Source organism: Anomaloglossus baeobatrachus, chromosome 5 (genome assembly GCF_048569485.1).
Source record: "Anomaloglossus baeobatrachus isolate aAnoBae1 chromosome 5, aAnoBae1.hap1, whole genome shotgun sequence".
NCBI classification, from domain to species: Eukaryota; Metazoa; Chordata; class Amphibia; order Anura; family Aromobatidae; genus Anomaloglossus; species Anomaloglossus baeobatrachus.
The window spans coordinates 273038610-273063749 of record NC_134357.1 but is presented as its reverse complement, the minus strand read 5'-3'; the positions used below and the strand labels follow the sequence as shown (position 1 = coordinate 273063749).

At 43.1% G+C, this 25140-nt stretch overlaps 1 protein-coding gene across 1 annotated transcript in view; it reads right to left on the bottom strand.

Moving 5' to 3' along the window:
* Positions 1 to 6783: 6783 nt before the first annotated feature.
* Positions 6784 to 25140, bottom strand: part of LOC142311246 (uncharacterized) — a 75668-nt gene continuing 57311 nt past the window's right edge. The window contains 6 exon segments of the mRNA XM_075349470.1: positions 6784 to 7315; positions 7318 to 8067; positions 15779 to 15890; positions 21310 to 21407; positions 21494 to 21569; positions 21667 to 21752. Coding sequence (XP_075205585.1) covers positions 6924 to 7315; positions 7318 to 8067; positions 15779 to 15890; positions 21310 to 21407; positions 21494 to 21569; positions 21667 to 21752 — 1514 coding nt within the window. The 3' untranslated portion in view covers positions 6784 to 6923.

The window sequence follows — 25140 nt, the reverse complement described above, 5'->3', positions numbered from 1 at the left end:
CAAACACCCCCATGAACAGATTAGCGTAACTAGGGGCGAATCTCGTCCCCATCACACAGCCCCTCCTCTGCCTGTAGATATTGGTCTCAAAGGTGAAAATATTATTAGATAAAATGAAGTCAATTGCCGTTAAAAGAAAAGTTTTTTGCTCAAACTGCATCAAGGGATCGTTATCAAGATGTTGTTTGACAGCGGCAATGCCTAAACTGTGTTCGATATTGCTATAAAGTGATGATACATCCATCGTGATAATTAGACAATTTTTAAAGGGTGCCAGATTTTTTAACTCATTGATGACTTGAGAGGAATCTTTTAAATAGGAGGGTAATTCTAAAACATATTTTTGCAAGAACAGATCAACATAATGGGAAAGGTTGCATGTTACGGATTCTCTTCCAGATATAATGGGGCGACCAGGGGGATTTGTGGGGTGTTTGTGAATTTTTGGGAGAAAATAAAAATAAGGGGTTTTGTACCTTACAATGTCGAGAAATTTCATCTCTCTTTTGTCTAGAATGTTCTTCTCTTGAGCGGATTTAATCATCTTTTTGTAATCTAAGAATACCGTGATGGAGGGATCTGATTCTAATTTTTCATAGTAAAGCTGGTCATTTAATAACCTGTTCCCTTCCTGAATATACCATGTTCTGTCCATGAGGACTACTTCCCCCCCCCCCCCCCCCTGTCCGCATTTTTTATGATCAGCCCTTGTTTAATTTTTAAAGATAGACTAGACTTGGGGAACAGATATTACCTTCACTAGGGTGGACATAACTTGTGGCATCATTTTACATTTTGTTGTCCATCAGATGTCCTAGTTTTTCTTGAAGACAAATGATGTAATTTTAGCTCCCTGAACCACCAGTAATGTCATACTTCTAACAGCTACCTTTACAGTAAGTTGACATTTTTTACTTATATTTTTATTATTTTTTTTATAAATCAATAATAAACATGAAAATAAGCAATTTTGCAATATATCTTATCAGACAAATTTGCTCTTTTTCCTCCAGGATTGGTCTTTCATTTTCAGCATTCTCAATTCATAGACACAATTTATCTTGTGTGAATACAGTCTGAGATAGGAAATGGCAGTGTTGTGTCAGGAGAACTTGCAGCAGAATGCCTGTCTCTGCCTCTAGTTCCTCCTCCTCCCTTCTACATAGAATCTTATGAGCACCAATTGTCATCTCCTATCTCAGTAATGAGGAAATCTGAATTCATTGAAGATAGAGAATTGAGAGATCGGTCTAGGAGGAGAATGAGATCTCTCTAATAAAATACATTATTTTCCCTTGTTCAATTGATTTATGAAAAAATTAAGAAAAAAAAAAGTTACTCTTTAATGACAGTAGTTGTCTAGGGAAAGTCAGTTATCATTTATCCAAAGGATACTTGGAAATTTACTTATTAGTGGAGGTCCAACTATTTAGATCACCACCAATTGCAGAACAGTTTTGTACAGTGGCACCTTGGTTAACGAGAACAATCCGTTCTGGGAGTGTGCTTGTTAACCAAGTTACTCGTTCTGCAGAGCAAGATTTTCCATAGGAAATCACTGCAATGCAGACAATTCGTTCCACAACTTGTTAAATGTCCCATTCAGGTCCCCTATTGCGTCATTCCACACATGCAAACACGTACAAACACGCACAAACTCACACAAACACACAGAAACACACAAGCGCACACACACACACACACACACACACACACATTATGCTCACCTTACCTTCCGTTCCATCGCCGGTCTCCTGGGACTTTCTGTTCTCCGGTACGGGCTGTGTATCGAGTTACCATAACGACGAGGGAGGAACTTCCGCTGCCAGAGCGCTGACGTCAAAGGCAGGAGCAGCTTGCCTCTGATTGGCCAGCGCGCTGCCTTTGAGTAGCGGGTGACAGGGGAACTTCCTGCTTCGTCGCTATGGTTGCCGATGCACAGCCTGGAGTGAAGCGGCGAACTAGAGGACACAGGAGGCTGGCGATGGAACTGAAGGTACACATATTATGTTCAACCTTACCTTCCGATCCATCGCCGGCCTCCTGGGTCTTGTAGTCCGCCGCGAGGACATCGCAATGAGCCAGCGGACTACAAGAACCATGAGACCGGCGATGGAATGGAAGGTAAGGTGAACATAATGCTGTATGTGTGTGCGTGCGTGCGTGTTTGTGCGTGCATATGTGTGTTTGTGTGGCCTGCAAGTGCGGGTCAGAGCGCGGTGGATGTACGGAACCAGAAGTGTGTGCGGTGAGAATTTTGCTCGTACAGCAAAGCTTTCTCGTAAACAGAGTTACAAATTTACAGAAAGCTTTGCTTGTAAGGCGAAATTCTCGTTAACTGGGTTACTCGTTAAGCGAGGTTCCACTATATTTTTATCTCTAATAGATTACTTTTGTCCTCTTTAGAAAGTTTAGAAAATAGAGCAGAGAATTGTCGCTTTATTCATTCTCTTTGAGGTTGCCAGGAAAAAAAATGATTGCAGCGTTCATCAGCCCATACAGAATGAGTGGAGCAGTGGTTCAGCATGTGCCCATTATAAAGGGGATTAAACTGACCTGTTTTAGCAGGTAGTATGGGTTACAGCTCTCGGATCCACACCTATCAACAAATTATAGCATCAGTAGTAGCATTGCCAGCCTCGCAGGCGCACTTTGCTCTGCCCTACTGCAGGAATAGCAAAGGACATCACTGCACATGCCCTCAGTAGGGTAGAGCGAAGTCCGCCTGCACGGCCAGCAATGCTACTCCACAGGCGCAAGAATGCGTTCAGCTATGTGGAAGATGCCGGATGCGTCATCCACGTCAATCAGAGCAGGAGGACGGCTTTTATGAGCAGGGAGGAGGAACAGATGCAAAAAGGACGACACTCATCGTACCAGCCCATACTCATTTACATACAGCTCGGGACCAAATAATATGGTATTTTTGGTGGTATTAAGTCAGGTGACAATGTAATCATGTCTGAAATGCACAACAGCAGCAGAAAAAGGTTGTGGTATTTGGTGAGATACCAAAAAACTGGTGACAGGTTCCCTTCAAAGGGAATCTGTCACGAAGTTTTTGCTCCCTCATCTGAGAACAGCATAATGTAGAGACTGAGACCCTGATTCCAGCGATGTGTCACATACTGAGCGGTTTGCTGTCAGTTTGATGAAATCAATGCTTTCTCTGCTGTAGATCTAGCAGTTATATAGAGCTCATGAATATGCTGGACTACCTGGTAGCTGGCCAAGTAGTCCTCTAATGATAATCTACTACTGATTAATCGGTGATTTTATTAAAACTACACTAAGCAGCTCAGTAAGTGACACATCGCTGGAATCAAGATCTCTGACCCTACATTATGCTGCTGTCAGAGTACGTGGCAAAAACCTGGTGACAGATTCCATGTAATGATAATAAAGTTTATTCAGAGTCAGATACAACAGCAGTTTTCAGGTCGATATAATCTGCAGGTTTCAAAGGTTACTTCCACCAAAAAGTCAATTTGTTTATTGGCTACTAATATATATATATATATATGCACACAGTGCCTACAAGTAGTATTCAACCCCCTGGAGATTTAGCAGGTTTGATAAGATGCAAATAAGTTAGAGCCTGCAAACTTCAAACAAGAGCAGGATTTATTAACAGATGCATAAATCTTACAAACCAACAAGTTATGTTGCTCAGTTAAATTTTAATAAATTTTCAACATAAAAGTGTGGGTCAATTATTATTCAACCCCTAGGTTTAATATTTTGTGGAATAACCCTTGTTTGCAATTACAGCTAATAATCGTCTTTTATAAGACCTGATCAGGCCGGCACAGGTCTCTGGAGTTATCTTGCCCCACTCCTCCATGCAGATCTTCTCCAAGTTATCTAGGTTCTTTGGGTGTCTCATGTGGACTTTAATCTTGAGCTCCTTCCACAAGTTTTCAATTGGGTTAAGGTCAGGAGACTGACTAGGCCACTGCAACACCTTGATTTTTTCCCTCTTGAACCAGGCCTTGGTTTTCTTGGCTGTGTGCTTTGGGTCGTTGTCTTGTTGGAAGATGAAATGACGACCCATCTTAAGATCCTTGATGGAGGAGCGTAGGTTCTTGGCCAAAATCTCCAGGTAGGCCGTGCTATCCATCTTCCCATGGATGCGGACCAGATGGCCAGGCCCCTTGGCTGAGAAACAGCCCCACAGCATGATGCTGCCACCACCATGCTTGACTGTAGGGATATTCTTGGGGTTGTATGCAGTGCCATCCAGTCTCCAAACGTCACGTGTGCGGTTGGCACCAAAGATCTCGATCTTGGTCTCATCAGACCAGAGAACCTTGAACCAGTATGTCTCAGAGTCCTCCAAGTGATCATGAGCAAACTGTAGACGAGCCTTGACATGACGCTTTGAAAGTAAAAGGTACCTTACGGGCTCGTCTGGAACGGAGACCATTGCGGTGGAGTACGTTATTTATGGTATTGACTGAAACCAATGTCCCCACTGCCATGAGATCTTCCCGGAGCTCCTTCCTTGTTGTCCTTGGGTTAGCCTTGACTCTTCGGACAAGCCTGGCCTCAGCACGGGTGGAAACTTTCAAAGGCTGTCCAGGTCGTGGAAGGCTAAAAGTAGTTCCATAAGCCTTCCACTTCCGGATGATGCTCCCAACAGTGGAGACAGGTAGGCCCAACTCCTTGGAAAGGGTTTTGTACCCCTTGCCAGCCTTGTGACCCTCCACGATCTTGTCTCTGATGGCCTTGGAATGCTCCTTTGTCTTTCCCATGTTGACCAAGTATGAGTGCTGTTCACAAGTTTGGGGAGGGTCTTAATTAGTCAGAAAAGGCTGGAAAAAGAGATAATTAATCCAAACATGTGAAGCTCATTGTTCTTTGTGCCTGAAATACTTCTTAATACTTTAGGGGAACCAAACAGAATTCTTGTGGTTTGAGGGGTTGAATAATAAATGACCCTCTGAATAAACTTTTCACAATTTAAAAAAAAAAATAAAAAAAGAAATAACATTCTTTTTTGCTGCAGTGCATTTCACACTTCCAGGCTGATCTACAGTCCAAATGTCACAATGCCAAGTTAATTCCGAATGTGTAAACCTGCTAAATCTGCAGGGGGTTGAATACTACTTGTAGGCACTGTATATATATATATATATATATATATATATATATATATATATATATATATATATATATATTTTATTTTCTTTTGAACAGCATATGGTTAATCTCATGTCTTTAAAGGGAATCTGTCACCACTTTGACCTTTTTAAACTGTTCATATGGGCATACAGGTTATATAATTCTGAAACATGTCATACCTGTCTCTCTTATATCAGATGTCTTGTTGTGGAAAAATCATCTTTTATCACTTTATGTAGATGAGCTCTTTCAAGCTATGTGCCTGGAAGGTAACTCCGCCTCCACAGCTTATTTTAAATAAAAGGGGTGTTACCAGTGTGGGACGGGTCTTTCACACATCAGTTTTTCTTTGCATCAGTCACAATCGTTTTGCGACTGATCAGACTGATCCGTCACAGATTGTGGTAAAACTGATGCGACGGATCCTGTAAAAAAAAAAAACGGATCTGTCGTATCACTTTTTTTTCATGGCAAAGGGAACTTGCTATTGAAAAATCTATATAAACCATATGGGAAGAGGGGAGAGAGGGATTGAGAGAGGGATTTTCTGACCAGAATGGAATTTACACATCTGAGCATACTCAGTTAGTAAAAGACGGATCCGTCGCCTGAATCCATCATTTGACGGATTGCACCGGATCCTGTGCCCATAGGTTTCCATTATAACAAACAACGTACGCCGATGGATCTGTCGTCGTTCGTTTTTTCGACGCACACAAAAAAACGTTCCTGTGGATGTTGGTTCCGTTGACTGGACAAACATTTTTCAACAGATCCGTCACATGACTGATGAAACGTGAGGCCATCCGTCGCAATCCGTCCCTAATACAAGTCAATAAGAAAAAAAAACGATCCAGTGCTGGATCCGTTTTTTTACCAAAATGACGGATTGCGACTGATGGCAAAAAACTGATGTGTGAAAGAGGCCTAACTGACACTGAACTGAAGAAATGAAATTTGTCTTCTTGCAACCACAACTTTTGCAGCTCCCTGAGCTCTGCCTCACTGCAACAATGTTGCAACACTGTCTGCCTGCGAAAAGGAGGCTGAGGCCTAAGACACACGGCATGAAAATCGGAGCGAGTGGAATGCTATAAAACATCACATTCCACTCGGACCAATATTAGCCTGTGTGTCAGTCCCCTAATCGGACCAAGAAAATAATCGCAGCATGCTGCGGGTGCAATGCGATCCTGGTTTCTCTCGCACCCATTCAAGTGTATGGGGAGAGAGAAAAATCGCACTGCACTAGCAGTACACCGATGTACCGCGAGTACAGGGTGAGAATCGCAATAGCCGGCAACGGAGGAGAGAGGGAGAGAAATCTCTCCCTCCCCTCCACAGCGTCAGCCCGCCCCTCCTCAGTGCTGGCCCGCCCCCCGCAGTTGTGGTCCGATCGCATGATCGGACCTCAGTCACAGTGACACTCGCATGACAATCAGCTCCCGCTGTGCTGCCAGCGTGAGCCGAGTGTGATGCTAGCATCGCAGTAGTCCCCCGAGTGGCCCCGGTCTGAAGCGGAGAGTCACCTGCAAAAGTGTCAGTTATAATCACATACAGCTCTGCAGTGAGAGCAGCTCTCAAATGTCGTTATTGGCTGTTTAACATGCAACATGTCACCTAATGTATTTCTAGCTAGTTTCACATGGTTGTATGACCCTCTGTGGCTACATAATAGGATCTAGATTACAGCCATAACACCTCAACTCCTCCAGCGTTCCCATTGAATTGTATGTAAATCATCAGAATCATGATTAATTCCAAAAAACATTTTCCACATTACAAAATACCATAGGTCTTTACTTTGTGTGAATTCCTTGATGTTTAACAAGATTTGATTTCTGTGCAAAACATTTGTCACATTCAGAACAAGCAAATGGCTTTTCCCCGGTGTGAGTTATCTGATGTTTAACAAGATTTGTTTTTTGGGTAAAACATTTGCCACATTCAGAACATGCAAAGGGTTTCTCTCCTGTGTGAGTTCTTTGATGAATCTTGAGTGTAACTTTATTAATAAAGCATTTTCCACATTCAGAACAATAAAATGGTTTGTCCCCTGTATGAATTCTCTGATGTTCAACAAGATCTGGTTTTGGGGTAAAACATCTGCCACATTCTAAACATGGAAATGGTTTCTCCCCTGTATGACTTCTCTGATGATCTCTAACTTTTGCATTAGTGATAAAACATTCCCACATTCAGAACATGAAAATCGCTTTTCCCCTGTGTGAGTTTTCTGATGTTCAACAAGACCTGATCTCTTGACAAAACATTTTCCACATTCAAAACATAAATACTGCTTTTCACCAGAATGATGTCTCTCGTGTTTGACTAGAGAAGATTTCTGGGTAAAGCATTTCCCACATTCTGCACATGAATATGGCTTTTCTCCTGTGTGAATTCTCTGATGTTCCACAAGAGAAGGTTTCTGTGTAAAACATTTCCCACATTCTGAACAAGTATATGGTTTCTCCCCTGTATGAATTCTCAGATGAACCACCAGGTTGGTTCTAGTAATAAAACGTTTCCCACATTCAGAACATGAAAATGGCTTCTCCAGTGTGTGAATTGTTTTATGCCTAGAAAGTAAGGATTTCCTATGAAAACATTTCCCACAATCTGAACAGAAGTATGGCTTTTCCCCTGTGTGAATCCTTTTGTGTATAAAAAGACTTCCATTTTTTGTAAACTGTTCCCCACATTCATCACACTGAAAAATTTTTTTTCCACTGTTATCGTTTCTTGGAGTAACTGTCTGTAATTGATCAGTTGAGCATTCCTCATTATATGGGGTATTAGAGGGCAGATCTATTCTTTGAAATCCCAGATGCACATTAGGGGTTATAAGGTTTTCTCCTTCAGCATGCTGAATGGTAACTGAATCTTCTACTTTACAATTTGGAGACAATGTGAAGTGTCCGTCTGAGTTCTTGCTGGAATTATCTGCTTGATTAAAAAGAAATGTAACTATTTTTACTATAAATTCCTATTAAAAAGACTATGGTGTAATTCAGGAATCTGTTCTACACTTATTGCCCACATCATTATGTACAGGAGTAACATTAAAAAAAGCTAACTTGTCTTAAAGTCCTGCCCTCTGTATCAGTACACATGGGGGCTGATTTATTGACATCCATTAACAAGTTCTATTTGCCAGTTACACGTTTTTACAAAATAATGTGCAATGGAACAAAGCACATCATCTCAAACTTTATTCATGTACATGGCTAGGTTTATTTCAACAGCTGCACATATCTTTGTAACGTCGTTGCACACATCTTTAAGATACAGTAAGTACGGAAAGTATTCAGACCCCTTTACATTTTTTATTTTTTTTCATTGCAGATATTTGGTAAATTCAAAAAGTTCAGAGTTTTTTTCTCATTAATGTACATTCTGCACTCCATCTTGATAGAAAAAAACAGAAATGTAGAAATTTTAGCAAATGTATTAAACAAGAAAAACTGAACTATCACATGGTCATAAGTATTCAGACCCTTTGCTCAGACACTCATATTTAAGTCAGATGCTGTCAATTTTCTTGTGATCCTCCCTGAGATGGTTCTACTCCTTCATTGGAGTCCAGCTGTGTTTAATTAAACTGATAGGACTTGATTTGGAAAGGCACACACTTGTCTATATAAGACCTCACAGCTCACAGTGCATATCAAACCAAATCATGAGGTCAAAGGAAGTGCCCAAGGAGCGCAGAGGCAGAACTGTAGCAAGACACAGATCTGGACAAGGTTACAAAATAATTTCAGCAATACTCAAGGTTCCTAAGAGCACAGTGGCTTCCATAATCCTTACATGGAAGAATTTTGGGACCACCAGGACCTTTCCTAGACCTGGCAGTTAAACCAAACTGAGCAATCGTGGGAGAAAAGCCTTGGTGAGACAAGTAAAGAAGAATCCCAAGATCACTGTGGTTGAGCTCCAGAGATGCACTAGGGAGATGGGAGAAAGTTCTACAAAGTCAACTATCACTGTAGCCCTACACCAGTTGGGCCTTTATGGCAGAGTCGCCTGACGGAAGCCTCTCCCACATTTGGTGATAATTCTAAGCGGTATGTTGAAGAAAACCAGGCACTGCTCATCACCTGCCCAATACAATCCCAACAGTGAAACATGGTGGTGGTAGCATCATGCTATGGGGGTGTTTTTCAGCTGCAGGGACAGGACGATGGAGTGCAATTGAAGGAAAGATGAATGCAGCCAAGTACAGAAATATCCTGAAAGAAAACCTACTTACAGAGTGTTCTGGACCTCAGACTTGGCCGAAGGTACACCTTCCAACAAGACAATGACCCTAAGCACACAGCTAAACTAACAAAGCAGTGGCTTGAGAACTGTGACTATTCTCGACTGGTTCAGCCAGAGCCCTGACCTAAACCCAATTGAGCATCTCTGGAGAGACCTGAAAATGGCTATCCACCAACGTTCACCATCCACCCTGACGAAACTGGAGAGGATCTGTAAGGAAGAATAGCACAGGATTCCCAAATCCAGGTGTGAAAAACGTGTTCCATCATTCCCAAGAAGACTTATGGCTGTACTAGCTCAAAAGGGTGTTTTACTTAATACTGAGCAAAAGGTTTTGAATACTTATGACCATGTGATATTTCAGTTTTTCTTGTTTAATACATTTTAAAAAAATTTCTACATTTCAATATTTTTCTGCGAATATGGGATGCAGAGTGTACATTAATGATAAAAATGAACTTTTTTGAATTTACCAAATGGCTGCAATGAAACAAAGAGTGAAAAATTTAAAGGGGTCTGAATACTTTCCGTACCCACTGTATAGTCCTACTTATCCTGATATTAACTGATAAAAAATTATTCATGCTGAGCCAGAAGATGGTTTTCTTCTGCATTAAAAAGATAGGCCTAATCACTGCTTTGTATGTACAATATTGCAAATAGGTTTAAAGAGGACCAATCATTTTCATATAAACTAAACCCAGTGCTATACTGGCGCTATCATGCTGATTCTAAACATACCTTTATATGTGAGATTGGATGTATAGTTTCTGAAATACAGGCAAGTAAAGTTTGTGAAATGCACTTATTGCAGTTATTTGAGGAGAGGTACAAAGGAATATCTAATAATAGGTGGGTCGGAATTTGCTAGTTACTCCTGCCCGTCCGCCTGCCTGTCATTCCTCCCCCTGTCTCTGTTATTAGAGGAGGGAGGAAGGACAGGCAGGCAGACAGGGGCGGAAATAACTAGCAAAATCCGATCTACCTATTAGATATTCTGCAGCACCTATCAATCAAATAACAGTGTATTTCCCAAACTTTACTAGCCTGTACACTATGTGCAGAATTATTAGGCAAATGAGTATTTTGATCACATGATACTTTTTATACATGTTGTCCTACTCCAAGATGTATAGGCTTGAGAGCCAACTACCAATTAAGTAAATCAGGTGATGTGCATCTCTGTAATGAGGAGGGGTGTGGTGTAATGACATCAACACCCTATATAAGGTGTGCTTAATTATTAGGCAACTTCCTGTCTTTTGGCAAAATGGGTCAAAAGAGATTTGACGGGGTCTGAAAAGTCCAAAATTGTGAAATGTCTTGCAGAAGGATGCAGCAGTCTTGAAATTGCCAAACCTTTGAAGCGTGGTCACCAAACAATCAAGCGTTTCATGTCAAATAGCTAACAGGGTCGCAAGAAGCGTGTTGGGCAAAAAAGGCGCAAAATAACTGCTCATGAATTGAGGAAAATCAAGCGTGAAGATGCCAAGATGGTATTTGCCACCAATTTGGCCATATTTCAGTGGTGCAACGTTACTGGAGTATCAAAAAGCACAAGGTGTGCCATACTCAAGGACATGGCCAAAGTAAGGAAGGCTAAAAAACGACCACCTTTGAACAAGAAACATAAGATGAAACATCAAGACTGGGCCAAGAAATATCTTAAGACTGATTTTTCAAAGGTTTTACGGACTGATGAAATGAGAGTGACTCTTGATGGGCCAGATGGATGGGCCAGAGGCTGGATCAGTAAAGGGCAGAAAGCTCCACTCCGACTCAGACGCCAGCAAGGTGGAGGTGGGGTACTGGTATGGGCTGGTATCATCAAAGATGAACTTGTGGGACCTTTTGAGGATGGAGTGAAGCTCAACTGCCAGACCTACTGCCAGTTTCTGGAAGACAACTTCTTCAAGCAGTGGTACAGGAAGAAGTCAGTATCGTTCAAGAAAAAACATGATTTTCATGCAGGACAATGCTCCATCATATGCATCCAACTACTCCACAGCGTGGCTGACCAGTAAAGGTCTAAAAGATGAAAAAATAATGACATGGCCCCCTTGTTCACCTGATCTGAACCCAATAGAGAACCTGTGGTCCCTCATAAAATGTGAGATCTACAGGGAGGGAAAACACTACACCTCTCGGAACAGTGTCTGGAGGCTGTGGTGGCTGCTGCACGCAATGTTGATCGTAAACAGATCAAGAAACTGACAGAATCTATGGATGGTAGGCTGTTGAGTGTTATCATAAAGAAAGGTGACTATATTAATAATAATAATAATAATCATATAATAATATTTATTCATTTATATAGCGCTGTTAATTCCACAGCGCTTTACATACAATGACAACACTGTCCCTCATTGGGGCTCACAATCTAGGTTCCCTGAGTATGTTTTTGGAGTGTGGGAGGAAACCGGAGTACCCAGAGGAAACCCACACAAACACGGGGAGAACATACAAACTCATTGCAAATGGTGTCCTTGGTGGGATTTGAACCCAGGACCCCAGCGCTGCAAGACTGCAGTGCTAACCACTGAGCCACCCTATTAGTCACTAATATTTTTGGGTTTTGTTTTTGCATGTCAGAAACGTTTATTTCTAAATTTTGTGCAGTTATATTGGTTTACCTGGTGAAAATAAACAAGTGAGATGGGAATATATTTGGTTTTTAATAAGTTGCTTAATAATTCTGCACAGTAATAGTTACCTGCACAAACAGATATCCTCCTAAGATAGCCAAATCTAAAAAAACCACTCCAACTTCCAAAAATATTAAGCTTTGATATTTATAAAGGCGGCGTCACACGCGACGATATATCGTGCCATCGCATTAGCGATCGCACCCGCCCCCGTCGTTTGTGCGTCACGGGTAATTAGTTGCCCGTGGCGCACAAAGTTGTTAACCCCTGTCACACGCACTTACCTCCCTAACGACATCGCTGAAGGGGGAGGGATGTTCGGCGTCACATTGACGTCACACAGCGGCCGCCCAATAGAAGCGGAGGGGCGGAGAAGGGTGGCCGTAACCTCCCGCCCTCCTCCTTCCTTCCGCATTGCCGGCGGCCGCAGGTAAGCTGCAGGTCGTCGTTCCCAGGGTGTCACACGTAGCAATGTGTGCTGCCTCGGGAACGATGAACAACCTGCGTCCTCTACAATCAACAATATTTTAAAAAGGAACGACGTGTCAACGATGGACGATAAGGTGAGTATTTTCCATCATTAACGGTCGTTCCTTGTTATCACACACAACGACATCGCTAACGATGCCGGATGTGCGTCATGGAATCTGTGACCCCGGCGATATATCGTTAGATCCGTCGTTGCGTGTGATGGGGCCTTAAGTCTTTTGGGTTGATTCAGAATATAGTTGTTGATCAATAATAAAAAAAAAAAAATCTAAAATACAACTTGCCTAATAATTCTGCACACGGTGTATTTTAGAAACTATACATCTAATCTGAAAACTAAAGGTATGTTTAGAAGCAGTATGATAGCGCCAGTATGGCACTGGCTTTAGTTTATATATGAAAATTCTGGTAGTTAGTCCTCTAAAAAAAAAATAAAAAAAATTGCCTTACATTGTGCTACAATGTTGATTATTGTAAAACGCTTTGAAAGAAGATCTCCTTTGGGACATTTTTAAAATCTGCTTAAAAGATCTTTAAATAGATTGGCCACTACCCCCTTAACAAATAACAACAGCCTTTCGTCACCAAAGCTGCCGTTTCAGTGATGACTGCTTTGTCTCTCCCAGCCACATGAGCCCTGAAGCTAATCATTGGCCATTTTTCTCTTATTTCCTTTGACTGTAACTGGCATTAGGAGGAGGTGAGAGCAGCAGCAGCAGCTGCTCTCATTTTTTCCAGATATATATCTGTCTGAAGTAACTGCTAGTAAAGTGGCCGCTGATTGGTAGTAGGGATCACAAAAAATAACGTCACGTGATTTGCGGCAGAGCCAATGCTGTCATTGCTGGAACGGCGCCAACATCGGAGATGTGTATAGGCTGTTTTTATTTTATAGAACGGAATGTAGCAATTGAGAAGGGCTTGACCAAGTAGTGGACAACCCCTTCAAAAGAATGTCCACATGGGACATAAAAGGAGTGGAAAACATGCAACAACTGATTTGGCCGCAAACCTGGTACATGTGGATTTTGCTGTAGATTTCACCCCATGTATTTGAAAAATGACTACCAACAGCATTACCTGACTTTCCGTAGACTAAAATCTACACCACAAATCAATATTTTACCCTGTATGTGGATAGTACCTGGAGAAAACATTCATTTTGTTGATATTGTTATATACTGCAGAATTTCCTCCAGTAACATAAATGCAGAAAAGTCTGCAGTGTATTCTTCTCCAAACTTTTCAAATGCAGTGTTCATGTTATATGGTTCCATCTAGTGCCCAGTCCTGGTTCACAATGTATGTCAATTAAACTTGCACACTACAAACCTGTCTTTCATATGTCTTCTCCTGCACTCATGTAAAGATGTTGCATATGAAATAAAGGTAAGAGACGTGGAGAACTAAACATATGTAGTGACTAGAAGGTGGCCCGATTCTAACGCAACGGGTATTCTAGAATTTATTGTGTAGTTAATGTATGATTTTTGTTATATATATAGATGTTGTTGTGTGTAGTTGCCAGTGTTTGTGTAGGGAGCTGTAAATGTTCTGGGTGTTGTCTGGGTGTGGCGGTGTGTGAGAGTGGTGTTGTTTGTGTATTGCGTTGTGTGTGTTGCGTTGCTTGTGGAGCGCTGTGTGTCTGCAGCGTTGTGTGTGTGTGGTGCTGAGTGTGTTGCGCGGTTTGTGTGGATGTGTGTGTGTTTTGGGGGGAGGTATGTTTTGTGCAGTGTGTGTGTGGGAGGAGTAGTCCTGAGGAGAGAGGAATATAATAGGAGTAGTAGTCCTGGGGGGAGAGGAGTATAATAGGAGGAGTAGTCCTGGGGGGAGAGGAGGATAATAGGGGGAGAGCAGGATAATAAGAGGAGTAATCCTGGGGAGAGAGGAGTATAATAGGAGGAGTAATCCTGGGGAGAGAGGAGTATAATAAAAGGAGTAATGCTGGGGAGAGAGTAGGATAATAGGAGGAGTAATCCTGGGGGCAGAGGAGGATAATAGGAGGAGTAGTCCTGGGGGGAGAGGAGGATAATAGGAGTAGTAGTCCTGGAGGTGAGGGGTATAATAGGAGGAGTAGTCCTGGGGGGAGGTGTCTATTAGGTGGAGTTGTCCTGGGGGGAGGTGTATAGGTGCCCAATGTGTGTGGGGGGCGTGGCCGAGCGGGCAGAGTGGGTGGAAGGCGTGGCCGAGCGGGCAGTGTGTGTGATGGGCGTGGCCGAGCGGGCAGAGTGTGTGGGGGGCGTGGCTGAGCGGGCAGAGTGTGTGGGGGGCATGGTTGAGCGGGCAGAGTGTGTGGGGGGCATGGCCAAGCAGGCAGAGTGTGTGGGGGGCGTGGGCGAGCGGGCAACTATGCAAAGCGGTTTCCATAGTTACCTGATATGTATCATGGTTACTAGCGTTCGCCGGCTCCGGGACACGTGTGGCGGAAGCCGGGGTAAGTTAGTAAGCATGGTACTCATCAGGTAACTATTCAAAGCGACAGTGCTGGTTCATTTTTTGTTTGTTTGTCTCCTGCTGTGCAGCACGCATCAGCGTGTTTGACAGCAGGAGACCAACGATCTGAATGGGCAGGGAGGCGGCATACGCTGGTAACCATGGTACACAATCGGGTAATTAAGCAAAGTGGTTTCCATGGTTACCCGATGTGTACTATGGTTACCAGCGTACGCCGGCAACCCCAGCAACGCGAGGGTATGTCTCGGCTGGGTTGCCGGGGTGGGCTCCCGGGGGTGCAGCACTCACCTGGGAGTCGGAGCTCCGTGTGGGATCGGGAAATGCATGCGGGGGCGGGGCCAGGCCAAGCATCCAATGTGTGAGGGGCAGGGCCTGGCCAAGCAGCCAATGCGTGGGGGGGGGCCTGGCCGAGCGGCCAATCCGTGCGGGGGGTGTGGCCAGGCCGAGCCCAGCGGCCAATGCGACGGTTGTCACTGTAATGACGACATTTTGGTGACAGATAGACAGAATAAGGCAATTATATATATAGATGAGTTGAACTTATTTTCCAACAAGCAATTTTCTATTTCGAATATAGGAGTGAAGTAGCATTAAAATTAGATGTTGCTCATTTACCCTGAAGGCACTAACACCAGCCTTCTATGAATGGGGTTATCATTTCCATATGTGGCTTCCTTAGTATATCAGAAATACAAAAATAACATTCTCTAAAAGAATATTTAGAATGGCTCCAAGCTGGAGTATCACTTTAAAAAAAAAAAAAAAAAAAACAATACAAAAACAAAAAAACTCCAATTACTGACCTTTGTCAATATCTATAGAAATGTCCTCCTCCTTATATTGTTGATCACCCGTCACATAGGTCTCTTCTTCTTCCACTTTAACCTCCAGTTTAATATTGGTCAGATCTTCACCCTGATTTGACAGATGTAAAATTCAGTGATACAGTTGGAGAAGTCTAAAAAGTACATTATAAAAGTGCATTAACACTGGCCCACTCATTTTCCGATTACCGGCCTGTGAAAATAGGTCACTGATCAACCGATGAGTAAAATGTTGGGTCAAATTGTTTTTACATTTCTTTAAAAATGAAAGTGAAAGAAGGACATGTGCTGCCGAAAGCAATGTTATTCTACTTGCAGAGAACTAGTGTACGGTTAGCCGGTCTAAACAGCTATGAAACAATCCCTGATTGGCTTGCATGGTGCCAATTAATGGTCTATTAATGGTCTCAGTCTGCCAGTGTAAATGTACCTTAAAAGGAACCTGTTGTATCCACAAAGTCTATAAACCTGCAGATATAGGGTTATTCTGCAGATATAGGGTTAATCTGCAAGTTAATAGTGTGCCAATGCTGTCTAGCCACCTTACTGAAAACAAAGCTACTAAGAGAAAATAAACTTTACTCCTCCTGGAAGCCACTGGTTTTCAGTTTTATAGGCTTGGTCGGAGTGGCTTCAGACGTGGCACTGTGAGCAGCAGTTGCAAGTGTGCCCCGTCACTTTGATTGACAGCAGGGCTACAAAATGAGCTGTCAAAGTGAAGTTTTCTGTGTTCTGATCGGTGATTGTAGCCAATCGGGGACATTTCTATTGTAACATTCGCATTTATTTTAGAATTGTAACACAGGCATTCATTTTGTCTTCTGTATAGTTGTAAACACAAAATGGGTTTTTATTGGTGTTCTGAACACAATCTGTTTATGTTCAAGATTTTAAAGAAGATACATTTCATACAGCACTGACCTTCAAGCTATCTCTAAAGAAACACTTTGTCTATAGCTTTGAAGCCTCCTGCTGAGAAAGAGTGCAATGTCCAGTTCTCATAGATAAAGTTTGAGGCACACAACCACCCCCACTTCCATGGCAGTATGCTACTATGTTAATCAAAAGTGTGAGATGTAACCTATAAACACTTTATTACAAAACAGGACACAGAGGAAAGCTAAACACGCCAAACAATGTGAGTCACAATGCTTTTTCTAAAAAAAGCAACAATAAGAGGATAATGTCCTCCAAAAATCAAGTATTACTCACAGCAAGTTGGGCTGCAGTGTGTACATCGCCCTGGCCAAAAACTGATGCTCTAGCAGGATACAGCTAAACCCCCACTAAGTGGAGGCATCACAGGTGCAGGAGAAGCAGATCACACACACACCTTCATGGAATGGAGGGGAGGTGACTGCTAGATGATAAAACTGCACACAAGTGGCTTGCATAGAGCGCTGTTCACATGCAGATGACACAGTCACAAACCCGCAGCCTATTAGGTAACGCCCTTCTATTAGATCAGGCGGGCTGCCAAGCCGTACTCCACTGTATATCATGCACGGACAGACACTCTACAATGCAAGGCCCAACAGAAAGGGGCCTGGCTGTATCCTGTACAAACAAAAAAATATGAGGTTTTTGTTGGTATTTATGGCCATAAAACGTAAGCCTACACCCTCGTCAAGGGACCTCATGTCTGTAGGTCCCTACACTAAATATAAAAAAAAGCAACAATAAGAGGATAATGTCCTCCAAAAATCAAGTATTACTCACAGCAAGTTGGGCTGCAGTGTGTACATCGCCCTGGCCAAAAACTGATGCTCTAGCAGGATACAGCTAAACCCCCACTAAGTGGAGGCATCACAGGTGCAGGAGAAGCAGATCACACACACACCTTCATGGAATGGAGGGGAGGTGACTGCTAGATGATAAAACTGCACACAAGTGGCTTGCATAGAGCGCTGTTCACATGCAGATGACACAGTCACAAACCCGCAGCCTATTAGGTAACGCCCTTCTATTAGATCAGGCGGGCTGCCAAGCCGTACTCCACTGTATATCATGCACGGACAGACACTCTACAATGCAAGGCCCAACAGAAAGGGGCCTGGCTGTATCCTGTACAAACAAAAAAATATGAGGTTTTTGTTGGTATTTATGGCCATAAAACGTAAGCCTACACCCTCGTCAAGGGACCTCATGTCTGTAGGTCCCTACACTAAATATAAAAAAAAAGCAACAATAAGAGGATAATGTCCTCCAAAAATCAAGTATTACTCACAGCAAGTTGGGCTGCAGTGTGTACATCGCCCTGGCCAAAAACTGATGCTCTAGCAGGATACAGCTAAACCCCCACTAAGTGGAGGCATCACAGGTGCAGGAGAAGCAGATCACACACACACCTTCATGGAATGGAGGGGAGGTGACTGCTAGATGATAAAACTGCACACAAGTGGCTTGCATAGAGCGCTGTTCACATGCAGATGACACAGTCACAAACCCGCAGCCTATTAGGTAACGCCCTTCTATTAGATCAGGCGGGCTGCCAAGCCGTACTCCACTGTATATCATGCACGGACAGACACTCTACAATGCAAGGCCCAACAGAAAGGGGCCTGGCTGTATCCTGTACAAACAAAAAAATATGAGGTTTTTGTTGGTATTTATGGCCATAAAACGTAAGCCTACACCCTCGTCAAGGGACCTCATGTCTGTAGGTCCCTACACTAAATATAAAAAAAGCAACAATAAGAGGATAATGTCCTCCAAAAATCAAGTATTACTCACAGCAAGTTGGGCTGCAGTGTGTACATCGCCCTGGCCAAAAACTGATGCTCTAGCAGGATACAGCTAAACCCCCACTAAGTGGAGGCATCACAGGTGCAGGAGAAGCAGATCACACACACACCTTCATGGAATGGAGGGGAGGTGACTGCTAGATGATAAAACTGCACACAAGTGGCTTGCATAGAGCGCTGTTCACATGCAGATGACACAGTCACAAACCCGCAGCCTATTAGGTAACGCCCTTCTATTAGATCAGGCGGGCTGCCAAGCCGTACTCCACTGTATATCATGCACGGACAGACACTCTACAATGCAAGGCCCAACAGAAAGGGGCCTGGCTGTATCCTGTACAAACAAAAAAATATGAGGTTTTTGTTGGTATTTATGGCCATAAAACGTAAGCCTACACCCTCGTCAAGGGACCTCATGTCTGTAGGTCCCTACACTAAATATAAAAAAAGCAACAATAAGAGGATAATGTCCTCCAAAAATCAAGTATTACTCACAGCAAGTTGGGCTGCAGTGTGTACATCGCCCTGGCCAAAAACTGATGCTCTAGCAGGATACAGCTAAACCCCCACTAAGTGGAGGCATCACAGGTGCAGGAGAAGCAGATCACACACACACCTTCATGGAATGGAGGGGAGGTGACTGCTAGATGATAAAACTGCACACAAGTGGCTTGCATAGAGCGCTGTTCACATGCAGATGACACAGTCACAAACCCGCAGCCTATTAGGTAACGCCCTTCTATTAGATCAGGCGGGCTGCCAAGCCGTACTCCACTGTATATCATGCACGGACAGACACTCTACAATGCAAGGCCCAACAGAAAGGGGCCTGGCTGTATCCTGTACAAACAAAAAAATATGAGGTTTTTGTTGGTATTTATGGCCATAAAACGTAAGCCTACACCCTCGTCAAGGGACCTCATGTCTGTAGGTCCCTACACTAAATATAAAAAAAGCAACAATAAGAGGATAATGTCCTCCAAAAATCAAGTATATTTCTATTGTAACATTCGCATTTATTTTAGAATTGTAACACAGGCATTCATTTTGTCTTCTGTATAGTTGTAAACACAAAATGGGTTTTTATTGGTGTTCTGAACACAATCTGTTTATGTTCAAGATTTTAAAGAAGATACATTTCATACAGCACTGACCTTCAAGCTATCTCTAAAGAAACACTTTGTCTATAGCTTTGAAGCCTCCTGCTGAGAAAGAGTGCAATGTCCAGTTCTCATAGATAAAGTTTGAGGCACACAACCACCCCCACTTCCATGGCAGTATGCTACTATGTTAATCAAAAGTGTGAGATGTAACCTATAAACACTTTATTACAAAACAGGACACAGAGGAAAGCTAAACACGCCAAACAATGTGAGTCACAATGCTTTTTCCTATAAACACTTTAGTTTGAAATTAATATCCAAATGTAGAAGATTGACATACAACCAATCAGTAGTAAGATGCTAATTGCTAACAATAAGATGCTTAAATTAAGTATCTTATGTCTTCGCTTAGTCCCAAAAAAGATACTGTATAAATATGTATTACTTCCTCTAAGAAATGGAGAATCGTGTCGCACTTAGAACTTTTCTGGTGTGTATGACCTTATTCCCTCCGTCGACAGCATTATTCTATGACACTAGGCAAATCCCTGTACGGCACTGGTCCCCATAGTTGCTGTGACATTTGGTTTGGTGAAGAATTTGTGCTTCTGAATGAAAATACAGCCTGAGTGCATGTGTTAGCTACAGTGAGCAACTAGCTCAGTCTGCGGACGGATCGCTGCATCCCCTCGTTTCAGTGCCCTTTCCACACATGTTGGATAAGTACGAGCTGACTTAGGCAGGTGTAAATTAGGGTTACCTAAGTTGCACAACAATAGTATAAATGTATTTTTAGAAATTCGTACAACAGGAGGGAGAATGTGATGGTGGCATCCAATTTGGAATTGTAACACAGGCATTTATTTTGTCTTCTGTATAGTTGTTAACACACAATGGGTTTCTGTTGGTGTTTTAAACACATTGGGTTTATGTTTGAGTTTCTAAAGAAGATACATTTCCTACACGCACTGACCTTCAAGCCATCTCTAAAGGAACACTTTGTCTATAGCTTTGAGGGTTCCTGCTGAGAAGGAATGCAAGTCCAGTTCTCATGGATAGGGATTGAAGTACACACACACACACACACACACACACACAAACACCCCCATGGCAGCATGCCCCCACTATGTTAATATAATGTGTGAGATGTAATAGTTTGAAATTATTTTCTAATAATGTAGAAGATTAAAATAAAACCAAATCAGTAGCAAAATGCTAATACATCTAATAAGATGCTAAAATTTTGAATCTTATCTCTTTGTTACGCCCAAAAAGGACGACTGTATAAATATGTATTAGTTCCTTTAATAAAAGGGGAATCTTATTGTACTTTGAATTCTGTTGGTGTGTGTGACCCTATTCCCTCTTTTGACGGCATGTATCTGTGACACGAGGCAGATCCCTGTACGGCACTGTTCCCCATAGCTACTGTGACACTATGAATGAAGTCAGCAGCTACCAGTAAGGGATAAGGTTAATTTTCTTCCGGTAGTCGCAGTTTCAATAGTCAGCCAGTAATGGAACGCTATGAACCTGCAGACTAACCGTATATCTGTAGGTTATTAGCATTTGGGGACATGACAAGTTCCTCTTAAGACTACGACTGTGGGGTCCACACAACCTGAGTCTATAAGCATTAGGTAGGTGTCTTGGCTCAGCCTACCTGCTGATCCTGTAGGACACGGTCATTCCGGTGTAGAAAAACTTGAGAATACAAAGGACTGGAACATCTCTCTGAGGGATTTTTCTTACAGGTCCTATCTGAGGGAATCACATAGACAATTATTTAATACACTGTATGTAATCAGCAAACTGTTATCTGCACTATAAACAAGATATTGCCTTACTCTGCTGATCAGCCCTTATATACATCTCCGTTTCTTTGTCTATGACTTCAATTTTAATATCCAGCAGACCTTCAGCCTAAATAGACAAGTAAGAAATCTTAAATTAAAACATTTCACACACAGCGACTCAACCAAAATGAAATAATATTGTAAAATGAGTCCGTTTTCTCCACCTGATGCTCCTGTTGGTTCTTATGACAATCCTGGGAATACAGAGGACCGGGGCATTTCTCTGATGGTAATCTTTTTTTGGATGGATCTGTAGTAAACAAACAAACAGTGAGGGAATAGATTGCATATATGTGAGGACTATGATGTGATTCTAATGTGCGTGAATATACAAGTCAAGTCCTTTCAAATCAATTTAGCAAACTTCAATAGGAGTAGACATGAAAAGAAGAGGACGATGAAAAGGCAGTGCAGTGGTGGGATCAATTCTGCCTATTCTTCAAATTTTACATTGGGAGCTCTCTATGTCATTGAAACACCATCTATGAAGCACCCAAAGGATTATTCTTGTGCACGCACTACCTCAAAATGCAAGCAAAGAGTCAGTCAAGAGTAGAGATGAGCGAACCGGCCGCGGTTCGGCTCGAGGTCGGTTCGCCGAGCCGAGGTCCCGTTCGAGTTCGGTTCGTCGAACGTTCGACGAACCGAACTCGAACCAATAGGCTATAATGGGAGGCAATCACAAACACATAAAAATGCATTATAAATGTACACATACAGTTAATAAACATTGCCATAACACTTACCGGTCCCCGCAATCCCTCCTGCACTCTGTATCCTGCCGCTATTCCATCCGATGATCGCTGAATCCTCCCGGTGACCGGCACTGCCAGCAGAGATGCAGGGCCTATCGTGACGTCAAAATAGCCATGTGACCAGTCACGTGGCTATTATCTCATTGGCTACAGACTGGTCACATGACTATGACGCGTCATGTAGGACCTGCGAGTGCATCTCTCCGGTACACGGTGCACATTTGTGTATCGCCGTGTACCGGCGACATGCTCTAGCACATGGTCGACTCCCCGTTCCGTTAGGGACCAGCTGACACAGCCGGTCATTAACGGAGATCACCGTTGCCATAGCAACGCAGTTAGCGGTGACGTCACCGCTAACCGCGGCTCCGGGAGCACCGTTGCTATGGTAACGCGTCTGTCAGCGTTACCGCTGTTACCGCTAGCAGCACTGATCACTCACGGAGTGAAGGCTGCACGCTGCTTCTCGTGCAGCTTTCACGGAGTGAATGCTCCACGAGAAGCAGCGTCTTCCCCCATGCAGCAGTGATGTAGCAGAGCTGCATTTGTTGAACGAGAAAGACAGAAGACCATGGATCGTGGAGGGCTGACAGGGGGTAATAAAGATGGAGTCTCTAATGCGTCTGTGTATTTATTTCTATTAAAGTATTTTTTCTCTGTGTGGTGTCTTTTTTTTAACCCTTTATTGGAGATTCTTAATGGCCGGCTCAAACGTGCCTGACATTAAGAATCTCTGGCTTAATACTGGCTAGTAAAACAAAGCCAGTATTAACTCATGATTACCCAACAAGCCACCCGGCTCCAGGGCTGTTGGAAGAGTTGGATACAGCGCCAGATGATGGCGCTTCTATGAGAGCGCCATTTTCTGGGACGGCTGCGGACTGCAATTCGCAGCAGAGGCGCCCAGAAACCTCGGGCTAACCTGTGCTGCGGATTCCAATCCCCAGCTGCCTAGTTGTACCTGGCTGGACACAAAAATGGGGCGAAGCCAACGTCATTTGTTTTTTAATTATTTCATGAAATAAGTGAAATAATTAAAAAAAAGGGCTTCCCTATATTTTTGGTTCCCAGCCGGGTACAAATAGACAACTGGGGGTTGGAGGCAGCCCGTGGCTGCCTGCTGTACCTGGCTAGCATACAAAAATATGGCGAAGCCCACGTCATTTTTTTGGTGGGCAAAAAACGTCTGCATAGAGTCCTGGATGGAGTATGCTGAGCCTTGTAGTTCTGCAGCTGCTGTCTGCTCTTCTCCATACAGACAGACAGCAGCTGCAGAACTACAAGGCTCAGCATACTCCATCCAAGACTGTATGCAGAAGTTTTTTGCCCCCTGAAAAAATTATGTGGGCTTCGCCATATTTTTGTATGCTAGCCAGGTACAGCAGGCAGGTACGGCTGCCCCCAACCCCCAGTTGCCTATTTGTACCCTGCTGGGAACCAAAAATAAAGGGAAGCCCTTTTTTTATTATTTCATGAATTTCATGAAATAATTAGAAAACAAATGACGTAGGCTTCGCCCCATTTTTGTGTCCAGCCAGGTACAACTAGGCAGCTGGGGATTGGAATCCGCAGCACAGGTTGGCCTGAGCTTTCTGGGCCCCACTGCTGCGAATTGCAGTCTGCAGCCGCCTCAGAAAATGGCATTTTCATAGAAGCGCCATCTTCTGGCGCTGTATCCAACTCTTCCAGCACCTGCCTGCTATACCTGGCTAGCATACAAAAATATGGCGAAGCTCACGTCCTTTTTTGTAGTTTTTTGGCAAAAAAAATAAAAAATGCTTCCCTGGATTTTCCATTGCCAGTGAAGGTAACACCAAGCAGTGGGGGTTAGCAGCCAGTAGCTGCTTGGATTACCCTTAGCTAGCAATACAAAAAATGCAGCGGGAGCCCATATATATTTTTTTTAATTATTTATTTAAATAACTAAAAACAAAATGGGCTTCCCTGTATTTTGATTGCTGGACATCACAGTGCTGTAAAAATAAATCTTTAACAAAAATGACGTAGCGCTCCGCGGTATTTTTGATTCTCAGCGCAGATAAAGCAGACAGCTATGGGTTGCCACCCCCATCTGCCTGCCGTTACCTTGGTTGGCAATCAAAATACAGGGAAGCCCATTAATTTTTTCTATTTAAAAAATAGTTAAAAAAAAAATGACGTTGGGTCCCCCCATTTTTGATAGCCAGCTAGGGTAAAGCAGACGGCTGTAGCCTGAAAACCACAGCTGGCAGCTTTACCGTGGTTGGGGATCCAATGTGGAGGTCCCCTCAGGCTCTTTTTTATAATTATTTTATAAATATTAATAATTACACAATAAAAGTAGGGTCCCCCCCAAATTGGACCACCAGCCAAGGTAAAGCGGACAGCTGTGGTCTGGTATTCTCAGGGTGGGAAGGTCCATAGTTATTGGGCCTTCACAGCCTAAAAATAGCAGTCCGCAGGCACCCCAGACGTGGCGCATCCACTAGATACCCAACATCATAAACTGTCAGTACTAACAAAAAAAAAAATCGACAAAAGAAATTTATTTGAAAAAACAGTCCCCAAAACATTTCCTCTTTCACCAATTTATTGTAAGAAAAAAAATAAAGGTGTCCCACGACGACTCTGGACCGTCTAGAATATGGGGGGGGAGACACTCAGGGAACGTATCCCCCATTTTCTAGTAGTGCGGACCCTTCATGTGAGGAGTGTGGGTGCAATGAATCTGCACTCCACAGCAGCAGAGTCCATGTCCATGCTACCAAAGCTGCAATGCCCTGCTCATGAGGTAAGGGCATGCCTAATCAGGAGAACTACTGTAGAGGAAGCTCTGCTCACTGGTATATAGGTGCTCAGAGGTAATCATAGATAAAATTAGTGAGTAACCTCGGCACTCTAAAT